Source organism: Falco peregrinus, chromosome 3 (genome assembly GCF_023634155.1).
Source record: "Falco peregrinus isolate bFalPer1 chromosome 3, bFalPer1.pri, whole genome shotgun sequence".
Classification (NCBI taxonomy): domain Eukaryota; kingdom Metazoa; phylum Chordata; class Aves; order Falconiformes; family Falconidae; genus Falco; species Falco peregrinus.
In genome coordinates this window covers 51,958,695-51,974,443 of record NC_073723.1, presented here as the reverse complement: position 1 = coordinate 51,974,443, position 15,749 = coordinate 51,958,695, and the positions used below count along the sequence as shown (strand labels likewise).

Here is a 15,749-nt window from a genome sequence, read left to right as displayed (position 1 = left end):
ACATATAAGCTAAAAATGCAGGAGGTTCTTAGATCTGAAGGCTGTTAGATGTTTTAGCTTGAACTATTCAGTGAGAGCAGGATGACTAAAGCAGAGCTGGAAAATACTGGAGGATCACATGAAGGCTAAAAATACTCATGCTATGACAGGGAAAATAACCAGGGCAGAATGAACTGTTTGTGCACGAATGCTTTATGTATACTGTGCCATTGAAGAGCCAATTGCACAAAAAAAATATACTGATTTTCTTTAGGGAAATGGTATATTCTACTGTGGCAGATGTGCTGTAAATTAATTTTGAGGGATAAAAATACTCAGAAAAAAACAGGCTTTATTTTAGCAGCCAGTGATATGATTAGGACTCCTGGGAGACTAGAGAACTCATGCTAATGATTTTTTTTCTTTGCTTTCCACTAAAACATGCTACCTTTTTCCCCAAGTGGCTGGCAGTTGTTGGTGGTGGTGGTACCCTCCGCTTGCAGTGGTGCGGTGCTTCAGGGCAACGTGGCAGAGCTGGAGATGGAAAATGCCATGGGGCGACAAATTGAAAATGCTTTTGTGTCTGGTTCATACGAGGCCAGGAATTGTACTAGCCGATGGGAACAGCATGTGCAGTGACAGTGCTGGCCTGGGAGGTAGAAAGTGGCTTAGCCTTAATACAGACACACCCCTTCTGCCAACGTGAGGAGAGTTTAATTTTTAAACCCACTGAGCCCAAGAATTTAGACCATGAAGGAGCGCTGCTTGCAGTGCAGGAGCCAGGGCCTTTTTTCTAGAAAGCAAATTGTGTTTAGAAAAGTGAAAATTGCTGTCTTAATTTTCTGTGTACTATGGGTGTGGTTTGAATGTCTGTGTGGCTCAGATTTTTACATGATCTTTCAAGTTTCAATATGCACTTCTTCCCATGTTTTCTTTCAGATTTTTCCTTTTGAGACTGCTTTCTCCTTACAGCTAAGCAGACAGTTGAATTTTAGAAAACGCATGGTTTTAAGAGCATTTCAAATTTTAAATTGTATCCTTCTGTTAAGCCTATGTGGAATGAATGCTTGCATGCTTGAAGGTGTTTCTAGAGAAGACAGGGGTTTCAGTTAGAACAATTAATAGCTGCCATTAAAATGTTGGTTATTTTAGATCTAAAGAGAAGTCTTCATTTATGCTGGGGAAAAGGCTGTGGGTTAGTTCCCAACTATCAAATCTCCTTCTATTAAAGACAAACTGAAAGAGTCGTGCCATCAACAAAACTTTATCATCTGACAAGTAGACTGCCTGATATGTTCTTGCTTGGATTGCTCTGCTGAAATTGTAAAAGGTGCTTCAGTTTCAAGTACTTGTACACACTTCTCTGTCAGCTGTCTGGCGGTGATGATCAGCGTAGAGCTCATCAGACTGTGCTGTAGCCAGCAGCAGTGGAGGTAGAGAGAGCTGAGGGGGACAGAGGGGTCCTGCAACCCAGGGAAAGTGAGTACCACAAAATAATTAGGCAGTTGCACTGCAGCATGTTGGGATGCTAAAAGTCAAGTCAGATTTTGTCTGAGGTCGTTTCATTCCCATTAAGCATCATTTGTCATCACTTGTGCTATTAAGTATCCCTAAATTGAGCAGTTTCTTCCATCCCGGTGTAGCTGCAACAATAAGTATGTGTGAATATTAATTCTTATACTGTTCTCAGTCATTGATTTTAAGTGGATACAGAGTTTTTCTTTAGCTCATGAAGAAATTGCTAGCTCTGTGGCCTCTTGGTGGGTTTGTTTTTTCTTCTGTGGCATGCATCAGGAATACTAATTTTATGGAATCCTTTAATTTGACTGAAGATAGATGGTGAGTGATTCTCAAATTCCTCTGAAGCAGTGGTCATGTGGACTCAGCCAAGCCTTATGCTTGCTCAGGGCTTCCATTGCTCTCCACACCATCCTCATGCATGTCTACACTGTAATCACACACATGTTTTCTTGGAATCTTACATAAATATTTAACGGTGTATTAATTGCTCATATAGCTTCAAGGAAGATTTCTCCATAAAGAGTAAATAGGTTTCTTGTCTGCAGGACTGCACTTGTGATGTAAAGTGACTGGGAATTCACAGCCTGGCTTTGCTGTACACAAAATCTCTACAGTACCAGCATCCACTGTTTTAAATTGCAGAAGTGTACATCTCTTTGTGAAGCTTACGTCTTTACCAAAAAGAATAGTAACGCTGAAACTGTGGGGGATATATTTAATTATGATGGATTGACTAGTTATTTTTTCTGGAGCACTGCAGATAGAAACCTGTAATGCATTTCAAAGTTGGTTCATCTAACTTATTTCAGTACAACAAAAAAATAATTTGTCTTTCAAATGTGAATTTATTTTTCCCATCTCTGCTAGCGTTACGTGGGGCAGGTACAAAAGTTTATGCAGGTGCTAACTGAAGCAGCTGCAATACTGTTTACAAAAAATTCCAATTGGACCCTGCATTGGTCTAAAGTCAGAGTATGCTGTAACAGAAGTTCTCACAGAACAGTGGAAGTGGGAAGGCACCACCGAGATCATCCTGTCCGACCCTCCTGCTCTAAGCAGAGTCACCTAGAGCTGGTTGCCTAGGACCGTATCGAGTCGAGTTTTGAGTATCTCCAAGGATGGAGACCCCCCAGCCTCTCTGGACTGCTTGTTCAGGTGTTTGATAACCCTTAGGGTGAAGAAGTTTTTTCTTATGTTTAAATGGAATTTCTTGTATTTCCATTTGTGCCCATTGCCTCTTGTCGTTTGACTAAGGGCCACTGAAAGAAGTGTCTCCATCTTCTTTGCAGCCTCCCCTCACGCACGTACAAGAACCCCCTGAAGCTTCTCTTCTCCAGGCTGAACAGTCCCAGCTCTCTCAGCCTTTCCAGTCCCTTAGCCATCTTCATGGCTGTTTGTTGGACTCTTTCCAGTATGCCCATGTCTCTCCTGTGCTGGGGAGCCCAGAACTAGACCCAGCACTCCAGATGTGCCTCATCAGTGCTGAGCAATGGGGGAGAATCACCTCCCCCAGCCTGCTGGCAATGCGCTTCCCAGTGCAGCCCAGGAGGCTGTTGGCATTCCGTGCTGCGAGGCTGCATTGCTGGCTTGTGCTCCTCGTGCTCAACTTGGTGTCCACCACAACCGCCAAGTCCTTTTCTGCCCCACTGCTTCCCAGACTGTTGGCTGCCAGCATGTTCTGGGGCGTGCATGGAGCTGTTCCTTTCCAGGGGCAGGGGTCTGCACTTCTTTCTGAACATCAACAGTGAGTTTGAAAAGGAATTGGTAACGGGTAACATTTATGGTGCTGATTACAATGCAGTTCTCTGTGATCAGTGAGGAGAGCTGGTTATCAGATATTCTTTTATATAAAATATTTGTGTAAATTTTTGTGCTTTCTCAGAATTTAAGTGGGTTATAATATAAATATTTTCATGGAAGATATTATTTTGGACAGATTTTAAACTACTTGGATTATATTACAGTCCCTCTGAGCAATGCATTAGGAATTATTCCACAATTGCACTAATTGAGTGCAAAGTCATTATGGTGCTCAACAGCAAAGTCATTAAGTCTACCAAGATCTTTCATCTCCATTTAAATATCTGGCTGTTTCAAGTACTTTGCACTACTCTACCAACCAGCAGCCTTTAATTCTTTTATGAAATTAAGCTTTGTTAGAATGGGAAGCTTACCTCTGAGCTGATTCCAAAACTGATATTTCAAAATAAGTGTGTGGTAAAGCTTTTTTTTTTTTTTTTTTTTTTTTTTGCCTCCAGGAAACTTTAAATTAGGAATCCCTAGGCATTTTCTGTTGCAATTAAGTTCTATCCAGCTGTTGCTGATACCGTCTGAAACGCTCAAGTTAGCTGTTTTTTATCTGTGTTACTGAAATTGGAATATCATGTTCATTTAAGAGCTGATCCTAAGCAGCAGAGCAAAAGTCAATTTCCTTTGATTTGTCTGGACTTTATAAAGCTTAGTAACACTTTGCTGTAGAAATTCAAAAGACTTTGTTGTTTTCAAAGGAGGGCAGAATATAATGCGGTGTATTGGTGCTACCCAGCCCTCTGTCTGCAGGCAGTGGTGATGTGGACTTGCTCAGCATGCTCTGGGAGGGTGCCTCAGCTGCAAATTAGAGAGAATACCTGGGGATAAAATGTTTGTGCCTACTCTGTCCTTAACTCTCTCTGCAGGTTAAAAAGAGGTGTGTACTTAATGATTTGGCTTTTTGTGATCAGTACTGTGATCTACAAAGAACTAGCTCTCTTCACGGTGCTGTTGAGCATGAAAGGGAGCAGTGTCCTGTGGCTGCACAAGATGCTTTGCTTAGGTCTTGCACTGTGATGCCCCAGGAGGAATGGTGAAGAGCTGACAGGCTGGGGGATGCTGCCCTAGAAAAGTTGAATGGCTTCTCCTGTGCTTGTGTGCAGGTGCTTGCTGCCTAGGGGAAGTCCAGTGGAGTCTTCAAGTAGAAGAAGGGTAGTTGGTAGAGGGGGGAGCTGCATCGACCCACCAAGGTTTCACATCTGAAGGTCCATAGCTTGTTTTATAACATTCAGTTTTCAGTTGATATCCTGAACTGTGCCTTGCAGGTGTAGAATACAATAAGAAATAAATGTTGACACCTTGGATTAGTATACATATTTATTATTTTATATGTTTTATAGGTAACTGTTGCAGTTGCATGTGATGCAAGTATTCATTAATAATATAATAAATAAATATAAATAAGTAGCTTAAGACCAAACTAGAATGCTATAGTCAAAGTGATCATTTCATGTGTGTGTTTATCGTGCATATTTTGACATCAGTTTTCTTCTCTTTATCCACTAATCCGAATGAAAATGATTTTCCTGGCTTTGAGAGCATCTTAATAATCCTGCTCTGAAGCAGCTGATTTTTAGTTAGTCAGAATATGGACTGAACCTAGAAAGCATTGAAGGCAGGATGCTAAAGTTTATGCAATTGCCTAAAGAAAGAAAGAAACAGTAGCAAAAGATCTTGGCAATTTTTAAAATTTTCCCACAAATGATTTATTCTCTGCTGATCTAAGTATGATGTGAAAAGAAGTTTAATTTCAGGCATGTACACAACATGGAATTTTCCCAGCTTTAGTAAGTCTGTTTACTATATCTGAGATTTGCTAGAGTTTGTGAATGCACTTAGACATAGAAGCTATTGGAGTCACTAATTTAAAAAAAGAAAAAAACAACCAAAATAAAACGCAACATAATATATTGTTTTTTCTTATCTGTCTTATATTAAAGAACATAGAAAAGGAGGATGGGCATCTTGCACAGAAATGTTTACACATGTTAACTGAATTATAGAGTTGTTTGTTTGTGTTCTGTTGGCATTAGATGACCCAGTTTATATCGGGTTATCCTTAGAGGCAGGAGGAGACGCTTGTTACAGACAGAGGCCTGTGACTAAATCAGGAAGGCTTAAGCAAGCTTGATTAAATAACACATTGCTGCTGTCCTTTCCCATCGCTTTTCAGCTCCTCCAAGGGACCAGTGTACACAGTCTTGGGTCAGTGAGACTGTGTGAGCTCCACAATCTGGTCATATTTGTGGGCAGCCCCACAAGTTGTGTCTCTCCCCCTCCTGCCTTTTCCTGCTTCCTTGCAATTTTTTCCTAGCCATGCCTTTGTAAAACATTGGGTTTACAATGAATTGCTTTATTAAAGTGTTTTCTGACACTGGGGATACATTGTGGAAATGGCAACTTAGGACAATTTATAGTGTGCCATAAATCAAGTAATCATATGGGAGGAGCAGCTGGTAAGATATGGGGTTGGAAGGTGGCTGCTGAGAAAGCCAGGGCAAATCCCTCTGGAATTGGTGAACTGAAAGCTCAAGCTCAGAGCTCAGCTGGGAGTTTGCTTGCTGGATTCAGGCTTTCTCTTGCACCCTGTGTGGCCTGGGCTCCAGAGCCAGCAGCATTTGATGGTGGAGGACGGCCATGGAGCCCATCAGCATGTCCAGACAACTGTGTTTTGCTCTTTGTAAGAAACAGTGACAAACATGGGTGCTGCAGAGCAGGACTGCTGATTCACATGCCTGCTTAAGAAATAAAATAGGTCAGAGGGAGGGCTGGGTTTCTGTTCCGTCTTCTTGACCCAAACGATTTTTGCACCAGATGTATGTCCACTGCATCTGAAATTTATTCTGAGTTGGAGGGGGTAAGGAAAAAGCTGAGAGTCAGAGTACAGTGTTTGTGGGGGCCGAGGCGAGGTGGGCAGCTGTGAGCCAGGCACTCGTGTACCAGCGCTGAGCAACGAAATCAGATGGGCAGTGACACAGAGGAAAGGTGGAGAGGCAGAGCACGGTGTGAGGAGCTGGCTGTGAGGTTCGTGTGAAGGCACCAAAAACCCTTTCACACAAATGTTCCTCTGCTTGGGCATTTGTGGGCCACAGGTATTGTGAAAAAGAGTGCCTGTATGCTCTTGTTATTGCCAGTTTTGCTGGTAAAGATGTTGCCTCATATTCTGGCAGATTTGCAGTGCAAGTAATTAAAAACAAATAGCAAAACCTAAGCAGATCAAAAGTCATCTTGGTCACTATGGCAACTGAGTTCACCGATGGATTTAATTCTGCGTGCTCTTGTCTGAATTTCAATGCCCTTGTCTCAGGGATGGCTTAACGTTTGAAAATGAGGAAAGCACAAAGGCAGTTTAGTTGAGTTTATTTCAAATCTCTCTTTCTCCAGGGAAATTGAAAATAGATACAGACACTAAATATTGGGCTGGGGGAATGGTCTGTTAACTGCACATTTATTTTTTTTTAAAGCTGAAAGCTGCTGAGAACTAAGGGAACTTTATCTTCCTAGTTTGATATTTGTTTATTTTAGTTTGAGTTACTTCGCTCTGACTGGCAAACTCAAAGTAAAACTGCTAGGAAATGTGTTTTTTCCTTTCCCAAGATACAGCAGCACAGGTTCTTCCTCCACTGTCATCTGGAAGTGAGAGAGAGAAAGGCTGTCCGTAAAACAAATACTTTTGTTTCAGTACCAGGTTAATTGGAAAGTAATTATCATGGAGGTAAATCTTGATTATTATTTATTTATTGTATTTTTCAGGTGCTGCTAAATCCAGTCCAGCTTCTAAACCAGGATCAACACCCTCTCGCCCATCTTCAGCAAAAAAAGCCGCACCAAGCAGCTCAGCATCCAAATCAGATAAAGATTTGGAAACTCAAGTTATACAGCTCAGTGAACAGGTAAATTTGCTTGAGGCATAAAATTAGATGCGTTCATTGTCACAGACAGGCATGAAATCTAACATTGCCCTCTGTTGAATGATGCTATCCAGAATTATGAAGGGATAAAAGATTGAAATAGCTCAGCTGGGAAGAAAAAAAAGAAAGCGATCTATTGTTAAAAATAACATATGACAGAGATGACTGGTGTTTGCCAGTGTTTTTTAAAGGTGATTTTAGGAATAGCAGGTAAGTCTTGCTGAAGTATGATAATTTTATTAGATGTTGAAATTTATCTTTTATTTCACTTTGATAGGAAAAATCCCAATAGTGTCTTTGCTCTGGTGTATTACAAATTTGAAATAAATCATTTTAATGTGTCGTTGTGGAGAAAACAAGCCTGTTTGTAATACCAAGGTGTTAGAGACTTGCAGCTGAATCAAGACTAGCTCATTGCACTCTGCTTTCTGGAAGGCAGGCGTTCAGGTAATACGCCTTTTTCATTTAAGTATGTGATCTACCTTCGTGAGAATACGTAGTTATGTTATAAATAATGTTCTGCAATGTAATTAATAAAGCTTCAGAATTTTTTTTTAATGTTAGGAATGTAAGGGCTTAATTTTAATTTATGCTATGGAGCTTTACGCCAGGAGGAAAAAACCTCCTATTTTAGTCTGAGCTGCCTGGCAGCTGCATTCAGGAAGAAGTCATTATTCTGGATCAAGTGTAATTTTCCACAATTAAGGGCATTTCAGTTTCAAACTTCCATTGACCTGAACAACAAAGATTTCAGTTTGCTGGGGCACTGTTTGCAAATTCTTGGCTACTAGTTTAGCTTAAAGCTGGTGGATGGATAGCCACGTCCCAGACATGGCCGACTGTGGATTCAGGGTTTAGTTCTGAGCAGTAGAGAGCAGAGCAGGGTCCACCAGCCCTTCCAGTGGGCTTTTGATTGATGCTGTAACAGAAAAGTTTTTAAATGTTGCACTTAGCTTTTTCATGGAAGTTTGGGGTTTTTAATCAGCGTAAGGGTGGAGTTCAAACGTCAGCTTAATGCACCTTAAACTGTGACATTTATACTCGGAAGTCAGAATGTGTTTGCTTCAGGAGGAAGAGTTGGTTGGGATCTGAGAAACATAAAAATACTTGATCTTTACTAAAATAGGCAGTCACTAGCACATCTACTGCTAATGTATTCCTAGCACGTTCCATGTGTGAAAACCTTAAGCTTAATATACAAATAACCCTGAGGGAAAGCTGATGATTTTCCCCATCACCAAAGAGGAGAAGAAACTGAAGATTTGGAAAGCTGGTGTTTTAATAGCTAGTTTTTAAGAGACGACTTCTAGCTGGAATGGTCTAGAAGTCGTCTTTTATTATTATTTTTAAATGCTGGCATTTTGGTATCTCATTTCCTGCTAATGGTTACTTGTGCACCATGGGCATAGAACACAAGCCAAAAAAGCTGTGCTGCAAGCAGTCTTGAGCCAGGTTTTTCTGACCCCTAGTCTGAACATGCTGGAGGAGCCAAATTGCCTGGGTTTTGCCACTCTCCAGCATCCAGGGAGATGCAGACAGCAGCCACTTTTACCCAGTTGCTGTCTTAATTACAAGTAAGACATGTTGAATGGTATCTGTGGATAACAAATTCCTATGTGGCTGTAATAGACTTTATTTCAGCGCTTTCATGGATGGCAGCTAAGGGAGATTGAAACGTCTGAACTTCCATGCAATTTGTAGTGGAAAATTTTAAATAGTGGGAACGTCTGTACACTGTATTTTCCCATAGAGTAGCTTAATTTGCTATTTGCAATAATCGTATGCTGCCCATAACATTTGCTAGTTTAACGGCTCCTGGAAATCATAAAGTTTCTCTTAAAATTTTCTTAGCTATTGCCATGGTCCCTGATAGTAAATTGAACACTTCCAAGAAATGTCACTGTGCACTGGAACTTGATTACCCATAGCATTAAAATACTGAAGTGGTCTCTGCTGTGGTTTTGGTCTGTGCCAGCTAGCATTCTCCCAAAGCATTTCTGAGCACAGCTGAAGAGACAACACACACCAGGGACCGGTACATGCAGAGAAGGAACCTTTACATACGGAGAGTGGTCCCAGGAACCCTTAACTCTATGCTACTATACACATATTTTCTGAAAACAGCACCATCTTGACTGCGTGCTTACAGTATGTGCTTAATCTCCAGCCTGGTTCTGCAGTCCTGTGAGTATTCTCCTACTACCAATAAGAGCCGTCAGAGAAAAGACCAGTTAGTAAGAAGTGCTGCCTTTGTACCCGTTAACTGGATGGCAGAGGGGTACTTCTGGTCCAGAAACAGAGCATGGGAGCCAGCGCGCGCTGTTCCTCATTACAGGATCAGCCTTTTGGCATGTTCCTAGAAGGAAAGAGGAGGATGTGGGTGTGCTCGGTATCTGAAGAAAAACAAATTAATGTGTTACAGACAGGTAGTTGATATGTAGCTGAAGAAAAGCATATCTGGTCTTGTTATAACAATGTTTAGTATATGTTGTAGTTAATGAACTGTGAGCATATACACGTAATTTAATGATTCTGTTTCTGAAACTGCAGTGAACATGATAGAATGAAAAGAGGAGAATGCCTTCATAGTAAACAGATCAGAAAGGGAGATGGTCTATGCTGTTAGCTGCCAGTGTTTCAGCTGAGGTTCACTGGTTTCCCAAGCCCTAGCAAGCACAGAGCAAGAAACCTGGAAGCTGTTATGTTCTTGTTCTGTCTGGATGCAGGTGTTGCTCTCAAGGAATATGCTGCTGCAGATCAAGGAGACACATCTTAAATATGAGGTCTTCATCTATAGACCAAAATACCATAAACGTGTGTCCCATTTTGCTGTTCTTACTTTCATGAATAAATAGTGAATTTTAAGGTGACTGGTCATTATATCAGTCATAGATTCAAACTGTCAAGGGAAGACTTGAGAGTTGCACTCAGGCAGCTGGTCAGAACTGGGTTAGTATGTGAATTAGATGCTCTGAGATCCTGCCCTGGTAACAGGTTAGTTCTGCTGTCTGACACCTCTGAGAGTGCAAGCAAAGGTCAGAAAAAGGCATCACTAGCTCAGCAGTTATGGAAAAATGAACTGATAGGATTTAGAAGGCTGTCAAAAGATTTGTTTGAACTCTGCTTGTACTTTTACTAGTGAAAGAAATAAATTACCTTGCAGTAGAACTGGCAACGCAGAACTTTCTATTAAATTGTATCAGTTCACTGAAATGTAGTCTGATGTGATTTAATCATTTAACGTGTTTTATTTTTAAAAAAACATTTGTATAATTATGGCCTTAAAAATGTGGATGTTAATTTGGCTGTAATTTGGATGTGATTGGGGTCGGTGCATTAGCTTCGTTGATCATTATTTCTCTTGGTCATTACACTGCTGTCCTTTGAATTTGAGAGCCACTTACACATTATCCTGATTGTGTATACCCTGTTGGACAGTAGTTTATCTGTTATGCACCCACATAATTTCTTTTTTAGATATACATGGATATGCATATATATGTATGTATAAAAGTATATTGCAACATCTGTCATGATTTATATGAAGCCTAATCATTAACAGCTACGTTGCCCATAAATGATTTGCATCAGTCCCAGTGGTGAAATTGAGACTGACAGTATAGCTTGAAGACTCCTGTGAACGAGTTTGCAAGGAGGATACTTGGCATGTGAGAGAATTTGTTGATAGTAGCAGCACATCAGTCAGAGCAAAAGGTCCATGGTGCAGCTGGTCAGTCGGAGTGCCAAAACACAAGTCTGTAACAGTATGGTAAGTGGGGAGGCAGAAAAGGAGAGGTGAAAAAATGACACAACGGTACTCACATTTGCAACTAGAGGACCTTTTTATTTCCTAACTAGACCACTTCCCTTTGTGAGCCTTTCTGCTAGATCTACTTATTTTTAGGCAAAGAGATACTGCAGGTTTCCCAACAACTACACATTAACCCAGGCAAAATAATGCAAGTACTGAGCTGAAAGCTTTATTATTTACCATTACGTGACACTTCTGGCAGCTTTGCTAGGAGACAAGTCTTAAGCAGCCCTTAGTCCTGAACTGCTGCTTTGGGTTTCAGTATAAAAGAGCACTGAGAAAATTGACCTTTAAGGATCAAGGTTAAGATGCATCCAAGAAGCGTAATGGTGGAGCTTGATTTACTGTTCTCTGTTGTGTAAGGTTCAATCTAGCACTTCAGGGGAAAAAAAAAGTAGACTTCATTTTAAGCTACAGAATTGAATATATATTTAAGATTGTTCAGCTTGCATAACTTTAGACTGAGTTGTTTTGTCTGTAGTGCACCTCACAGTTGATGCATCATGTGTTGGTTTATATGCAGGTACATTCATTAAAACTTGCACTTGAAGGTGTGGAGAAGGAAAGGGATTTCTACTTTGGCAAATTAAGGGAGATTGAACTTCTCTGCCAAGAACACGGGGGAGAGAATAATGACCTTGTCAATCGGCTAATGGAAGTCCTTTATGCTTCAGAAGAACATGTAAGTTCAAGCTTAATGTCTTTTATTTAGGCAAAAAAGTGCTTAATTTTATACAAATTTATTGGCACGGTATTGGGTCATGTCCTATATTTAGGTCAGCAGAACTACAGCAGCTAGAATCCCCATGCTTCATCCCCCCAAAAGGAAGTTTGCATTTGCAAACAACAGACTTTTCAGCTTGGGGAAGGGATTCAGGATGCTAGCTGGTTGGGGGTTTTTGCTGCTTTGCTGTAGGTTTTGTATTCTACGTTTGCTGAAGTTGATCTGAAAGGGGAGGGGGGGTATGTCACCATTTTAAATTGATTTCATATGTTTCTGAGCCTTAGCTTTGTGTTTTCATCTTCTACCTTTCTGCATAAAGTCTTTCACTCATGTTCTTTAACGTGTTGAAGATCACAGAAATTCTGACAGAGGTGCTGCTGTTCAGTGTCTACAGCTGCGAACCTTCTCTAGTCCATGTGGGAGTGCTGTGATGCATATGGTGGAGGTTGCCAAACATGCAGAGATAACGCTCTCTAGCATTTTTTTATCCTGTTGTTATAAGCAAAATTCTTCCTTGTGCAAACCCAATAATCCTCTATTACCAAAATTTCAGAAATGTATTGTCTGCAAGATTAGGCAAGAATCTCATTGCATCTTAGACTTAGCACTGTAGACACTGAACAAAGCAAGAAGCTGCAAAGGGCGCTGGTTAAATTCCTCAGATACATTCAGGGATAATGATTCAGTGGAGATTTCGCTGAACTACTCCCATTCATGTTAACTAAATCCCTGTATGCATTGTACTGACGATTGACCCTTCAGTGGACGATGGCTTTGGCTCCGGAGTGTATAAGCATCAACTTTATCTCTCAGCAGTACTGTGGTGCTGTAGGCTGTCTTACATCTGTTCCCAGAAAACTGTTGCAGCGGTAATCAGCTGACCTAAATATTAAGTCAAAAGTAGCGCTGAAGAAACTACTGACTGAAATGCTTTTCTAGAAAAGACCAGTAGAGCGTAAATGCAAGTTGAGTGCAAGAGGGACATGAGCTTGCTGCTGACAGGAGCCACTGCTCAGGTGAGAAGCAGCAGGGGAAAGAGGATTTGTTGAAAGGTGTGGGACAAGTGCTAGAGAGGAAGAGGAGGAGGAAACCATTATTTTTACAGGAATAAACAATAAGACAAATTTGCCAGGCATGTGATAACAGGCTAGAAGAGTTACATACATATAGCGGTCAGAGAAAATGTCTTCTGGATTCAAGAACAGTGATTTATTTATAAAGCAAAGCCAGAAAAATCCCTCTTCTCCCCATACCCCTACCACATCTGTCTGTCTGCGTTGGCTTAAATAGCAATTGATTCTGTGCCAAAGAATGCATTTATTGCTTTTCTTCCTGCAGTTTTCCTTACAGGCAGAACACATTACAAAATGTTCTACTTCAGTCCACATCCCAGTGTTTTATCTCCTTCCTCCCTCCAAATCTTTCTCTGTTGAAAGCATCGTCTGCGCCTGCGCGTGAGCTACATACGATGACTGTGCCTTTATCTAAAATGTGCTTGCAGTTGGAGGCCGGGTATGTCACTTGAGCAGGGGAGCACTGCTCCCCTGGAGGAGAACACAGAGGCCACCTCCCACACACTTTTTTTGTACCTTGTAGTGGGAGACTTGATCTCTCTATCTTCTGGGGTGCATTCCTCCTCAGCCAAGCAGATGGACTGCGATTTGCTGAGGAAAGACCCTGGTGCATTAGCACTAAACCAAAGACTGGTTCCCTTGCTGATGCAAGTCTTGCCTACTTTTTGTTTTCAGACCTTGCTGTCTCATTGCCCTGCTTTGACCTTCAGTTCTGTTTTTTTTCTCTCTCTGTAACTAATTTGTCCCAAATTAAATTCTGTGTCTCGCAGCATTTTGCAGGTTAATTCCTCAGTCACAGCAGTTTGGCTTTCCCAATCCCCAGATGGGAAATAGCCCCAATTCCCAAACCACAGGCAGTTCCAGCATTCCTGGTTTCTTGCTAATGAGTTCATCATAAATCCAGCTTAGAATTTTTATAAAATCTCTGTTTCGGAGTGTCTCGAGTATACAGAGGCAAAGGGGGTGGGGTGGGAAGGGTTACACTAGTTTTCAGTGTTTGTGACACATGTATAAATTACATTGTGGCCATGAGGCTTTCCTTCAGGAAGGGGATGCTAAGGAATGCAGCTCACACGTACCATGCAAGGGATCCCTGACCAAAGCCTTATGCTTGAATATCGTGACTGACTTAAATTTGTTTTCGGTTCGTACTTCCAATAACTGCTTGATAGCAATCTTGAACTCTTCCTTCCTAGCTGTAACTTGACAGGCGTCTACTGTATTTGACATTACACAGAGAATCGTGTCCTGGTTTTTGTACCAAGGGAGACTCATTCCTTTATACTTAATTTTTTGTTAAGCTTAATTTAATCTCTCTAAAAGAAAAAATCTGGAAAAAAAATCTGGACAGCAGTTGAAGTGGTTGCATCTCCCAGTACCTCATAGGTCCCTTGTGAGCATTGTAGGCTGTCAGGTGAATTCTGTGTAGAATGGTTCAGGATGTGAGTATAGAATTTAGTCCTTATAAAAAGCATTCTCTAGAGGTTTGATTATTGTAGTATTGCATTGAAGAGATTTTTATCAGGTTCGTGTCACGGGTGGAGGGAATTCTGAGTCATAGTTAGTTTCAGCCATGACACTTCATAAATTTCTCTTTTGTTTGATTCACTGAAGGGTAAATCTTTAAGACTGATTAATTTTTTTTTATTACTTTCTTGGGGGTCTTAATTTTTGGTGAGTTTTTGAGTCTTACAGCACAAACATAAATTCATTGGGTTCCTTGTCTTTAGAGGCTCCCTTTCCCCAGTTACAGTTCTGTTTTAAACCTTATCATTATCTCTCTGTTTATACAAGAGGGATATCTGCTAGTGTAATTTAATGTTTCGCTGATCAGTCTGTAATCCATTGTAACTTTTAATTACAAATTGCTCATTTGTAATTCTCCTACTTCCATCAAAAACATCAGAGTTGACAGAGGATGGTGTTAAAAAAGGATGCGTTTGGGTGGTGCAGAAATGTGGCCTCTACCACCTGTGTTATGACTGCTGTAGGCAGTATTGAGACCTTGGAGGGTATGTAGGGCATCTGACTGTGTGGTGTTACAGAAGGAGAGCTTCAGACTGAAGAGGCTGTATGTCTAGTTATGAAACCCAGAGCCATGTAGGTCTTGGCATAAAACAAAAATGTAGGAAAGCTTTTGCTCTCCTACATAGGCTGTTCTGGTTCGTTTCATGCAAAAGTTGGATGCATGGCTGATGTTTGAGCTATCAGCTGCTCAGCTCAAGTTTCCAAAGCAATTGCTCAAAATGTAGTTGTCTTTGTATTTTTCTGCTGTGGCAGCTACCACATCTGCTGCTGCTTTTGGAAAATTCCTCCCCCTTCTCCGCCCCAGCAGCTGGTTTTTGAAAAGTTTAGCTCTTCAATCTACAGGCACACCTGAATAGTTTGAGACAGATGGATCGAAGAGTCAGGAGAGCACCTCTCATCATGTGAAACAGAGATGACCATGGTTATGTGATCCAAGCCAGAAATAAGTGCTCTAAATAGATCTTCCACTATTTTCCTTATTAGGGGATGCTATTCAAGGAGATTCCACAGTCCCAAGGTAATTAGGCATGGTGACTCTTGTCTTTCCTATTCCATGTATTTGTACAAGCTGTATATACTGAGTAGCAAGTGTCCAAGTCTCAGAGCAACTTCTAAGGTAGTCATGGAAGATGTACAGTTTCCATCAAGGGTAAGCCTGGCAAGAGAGGAACCACCACTCCTCTTTCAGAGCTGCAGAGTAGGTTCCCAAGCCACTCCCTGTGGTTAGAGGCTCTTCCTATTACATGCATGAAAAGATAGCATGTATGTGACCTTCAGATTCTGCATGGGTGGGCATTCTAACAGGGGTATCTCATAAACTCTGCATACACAGAGCCTATGGAACAGGTGCATTGCAGAGCAGGTCACCTCAAACACTTAAGGAGGGTCAGGAT

At 41.1% G+C, this 15,749-nt stretch overlaps 1 protein-coding gene across 5 annotated transcripts in view; it reads left to right on the top strand.

Moving 5' to 3' along the window:
* MAPRE2 (microtubule associated protein RP/EB family member 2) overlaps positions 1 to 15,749 on the top strand; it is a 99,913-nt gene that overhangs the window by 79,469 nt on the left and 4,695 nt on the right. For all 5 annotated transcript variants that reach the window (XM_055799046.1, XM_055799042.1, XM_055799044.1 and 2 more), the window contains 2 exons: positions 7,063 to 7,202; positions 11,555 to 11,713. In XM_055799046.1, the coding sequence (XP_055655021.1) occupies positions 7,063 to 7,202; positions 11,555 to 11,713 (299 nt within the window). The remainder of the gene's footprint in view (positions 1 to 7,062; positions 7,203 to 11,554; positions 11,714 to 15,749) is intronic.